This window comes from Hippoglossus hippoglossus, chromosome 12, assembly GCF_009819705.1.
Source record: "Hippoglossus hippoglossus isolate fHipHip1 chromosome 12, fHipHip1.pri, whole genome shotgun sequence".
NCBI lineage: Eukaryota > Metazoa > Chordata > Actinopteri > Pleuronectiformes > Pleuronectidae > Hippoglossus > Hippoglossus hippoglossus.
The window spans coordinates 11400375-11403849 of NC_047162.1; the positions used below are offsets into that span (position 1 = coordinate 11400375).

At 39.9% G+C, this 3475-nt stretch overlaps 1 protein-coding gene across 1 annotated transcript; it reads right to left on the reverse strand.

Annotated features, from left to right (window-relative positions):
- Nucleotides 1-235: 235 nt before the first annotated feature.
- exosc2 (exosome component 2) lies at nucleotides 236-3254 on the reverse strand. The gene is made up of 9 exons (XM_034603049.1): nucleotides 3088-3254; nucleotides 2445-2546; nucleotides 2295-2340; nucleotides 2103-2192; nucleotides 1899-1964; nucleotides 1734-1802; nucleotides 1450-1626; nucleotides 1157-1285; nucleotides 236-619 (listed from the first exon to the last, which is right to left on the reverse strand). Exons 1-9 carry the CDS (start codon nucleotides 3201-3203, stop codon nucleotides 539-541), a joined length of 876 nt encoding a protein of 291 aa, XP_034458940.1. The 5' UTR covers nucleotides 3204-3254; the 3' UTR covers nucleotides 236-538.
- Between the last annotated feature and the right edge of the window lie 221 nt (nucleotides 3255-3475).

Here is a 3475-nt window from a genome sequence, read left to right on the forward strand (position 1 = left end):
AGGCCTCAACCCAGCTGGGATCCAACTTGGAACCTGTGAGGTGACAGTGCTAACCACTTAACCACCATGCTGTATGTTAACATTTTGAAGGTGCACATAAATTCATCCTTCTTCATTAGTGCTGATGGGTAAAGTCGGCATAAAATGCATGATCCCTTGTGAAAATGTTGTTATCCTATTATGCTTTATCTTTCCGTTTCTTCATTAAGACAGACCAACTGAGACGAACTGAAAATTATAGAACATTTATTGCATACAACTGTTTTTTTTGTACAATCTCAAACATTATCAAAAGTGTTCCACTATTTCTGTGTGATTTTTGAATGTTGCAGTATTTTTCAAGTTACTCATCTATTTCAATAGCAGTCAAACAACAGTCAGCAGTTTCTTTTCATAAAATAACTTTTTAACTGTCCATCAGGCTGTCACGATACTGAGGATTCTGTGAAAAATGACCAGTCTTCAGGTGGGTGGTCGGTCCTTGATGTATAGATGCTTGATATGGTCTTGATCTTGTGTCAAGATCCCAGTTAGTTCTCTAACCTTCCTGTTCCAACAGCTTCTGTTGTGTCAACATTACAATCTCCTCCATCAATTCTGGTTTCAAGATGTCCTTGACCTGAAGAGAGCATCAAGTGGAGAATTGTAGATCAGCTGCACTGAGAAAAAATTGTCACTACAAAATCTTGTGTTATTCTGCTGGACAATTTTTACATAACTAAGGTTTTATCTACAAAGTTTAGAAGAAAACTCCTCATTTGTGAATGCATTATTCCCCCTTTCCCCATCTTAGTATTGAAAGTAAACAACAACATGGTAATAGCAGATGAGCTGATGTTATATCACATAAGTGGAACAATTATGAGCAGCATCACTGTTCAGTAATCAGTTCTCCACCCAAAAGAGCAATGAAATCCACCATGTTTGTTGCACTGTTAGAACAACAGAGTGAATTGTTTTCCAAGTAATGCCCAGGAACTGTGGCTTTCCAATATGGCCACTAGATGGCAAAATACATCACAGAAAAGTCAACTGTTTTATTGCAATATCTTTCCATTGCCATTATATTACATTTGTAAGGCAGAGGCTGTAATTCAAGACCAATTATATAAGGTTACAAACTGAATTTACTGACTGTCACTACAGGGCCTCCTACCTGGTGTTGAAGTGAAGATTCATAGCAGTAGAGAACACTGGTGTCAAACAATAGGACCTTGTGTGCAGCCAACGCTAACAGGCAGTTCCTCAACCGTGAAATCACTTCTCGATCCGACAGGCTCACGGGCTGGAAGGACAGAGGAAGGAGATGCACAAAAAATACAATCAAAATGGACAGAAAAATACACATAAAGATACTCTGGTTTGAAATTTATACAAACCAAGTGTTGCATCTTTGCACAGGTACATTTCTCCATACTCCATACTGCTCTTTGTGCATCTTTCACCCACCTCCAAACTGGTGTAGAAGCCCCCAGCCTCCTCCTCCTGGTTTTCTGGTGTTGGATACAACCACACATAACCGTTATTCCCGAGAATAACGGATGCGCCACACGGCAGGTTGTGGAAATGTGACTTCTGCCTCTTGATCAGAGAAGGAGAAAGCTGTACCACCACCCCTTGACCCAACTAAGTGAGAAAATAGAAGCAGGATATTAGCAAAGACATTTCTCAGACTAAATTATTATTACTTTGTTGTATACGCATACATCATTGTGTACATTGGCATCACTTACTTTTCCGTACTTTAAACTACGGGTGTGAAGTGATAAAGCTCCGTCTGCGAAGACAGACTGCACCTCCGCCTAACAGCACAAGATAAAAAGAAACAAAGTCATTATGGATAAAAAACATTGGGTGATGAATGAACGAATTTAAGATCATAATAAATTATTAGTTACACTGATGAGATCGCCCTCCTGAAGGTATTCTCTCATGGTGAGCTCATCTTCTGCTGATCTTCTCCTCTAAAAGAGAAAATCTAATTAATTATGTGAGCAATAAATGAAAGTTTGGCCCAATTCCCTTTTCCTCCAGGATAATACAGCTAAAAGTGTAATAATCAGACCACTTTTCCAAATGAATCACTATTTATAGCATCTCACCAGCTCTCCTCCAGGCAGATTGACAGAGGACAACAAGAGGACAGAGTCCAGCCGAGAGTTGGTCTCCACCTTCCAGCGTTTCTGTTGTACCTAGACATATTACCAAAAACAATTGAAGTCTAATTGACCAAAATGACATGTCGGAAATGTCACACAGCACATAGGAGAAAAGACTAAGAGAAATTGGATTACCTCTGTAATTCTCCCAACCACCACGTCTCCAACCTCACCGTTGAACCTGCGATTCAATAAAATACAAGACAAAAACAATTACTTATATTGTGCAAAAGCAGCCATAATAAGGAACCAGTTAAATTGCAAACTTGTCATTAAATCACTTACCTGGTCTTGAGAGGTCTGACACAGATCAGCTTGTCAACTCTCTGCACCTCTCCAGCGACTGAAGCCGTCAGCTTGTCTTCATCAACATAGGTACCATGACCCCTGGGGATAAATGGCATACAGCAATGTTAATATTGAAATTTAGCCAAGCAAATGTGTGATAAATCAAAATCTGGGTTAACAATGGCCTCCAGATAGTGATCATAGACAACATAGAGACAATTATAAATGATTAAATTGTAATATTATCAATGTTAAGTGTCCGTATAACAATTTATAATACAAGATATTGCAGTCTGAAAGTAGCTGATTGAACCCACTCATTGTTGATGGCAGACCAGACAGACTGAGCATATGTTCTATATCTTTAATAAACTGGTCACTGACTGGACCTGCATAACTATGAATGGAGTACATTCGGTTTTAAACGTGTAAAGGTGGAGCAGCCTGTAGGGTTTGACTTTTTACTATTAATGTTATTATTAGCTGTCAGGCTTATACTAGCTATTTTTTAAATAGACAAGTATGATACCAACACCAGAACCAAATAGCATCAAGCTATTCACTTTGATTCCCCTCCATGTCAACATCGTGTCGGAACCACAGACACCGGAACATCCCCGGTGCACTCTCCGGTACGTACCTCATGAAACCGGTGTCTGACGTGATCACATCGCCGGGAACCACCAGGTCCTTTCGGTCGAAAGTGGAAAGTGACACTGGTTTTCGAATATCTGGTAATCTCATGTCTGCCGCCATGCTGCTTACTTTGGTTCCTTTTCTTCTTCTTCTTCTTCTTCCTCCCCCTCTCTGACTAATGCCCAACAAGTATACGCGCTCTACTGCCACCTATGGATACATAAGATTAGTGCCAAGCATTTGCTGCATTTTAGTTTTTTACAAAGTGGATGAATGCATGTTCTAACATTTCCTTCTTACAATGCTCACACAAACATGTTGGATTCCTCATCATTGTCCTGTACTAGTCTAGTTCTCATACCCATGGCCTCCTCTGTACCTGCATCCTTAAT

Excerpts from the sequence above, each read along its gene's own strand:
- exosc2 (XM_034603049.1), bottom strand. The coding sequence starts at position 3,203 with ATGGCGGCAGACATGAGATTACCAGATATTCGAAAACCAGTGTCACTT. Across the intron at positions 1,965-2,102 it reads ATCTGCCTGGAGGAGAGCTG|AGGAGAAGATCAGCAGAAGA; the intron begins GTGAGATGCTAT and ends TTTCTCTTTTAG. Across the intron at positions 1,627-1,733 it reads GTAGTTTAAAGTACGGAAAA|TTGGGTCAAGGGGTGGTGGT; the intron begins GTAAGTGATGCC and ends TTTCTCACTTAG.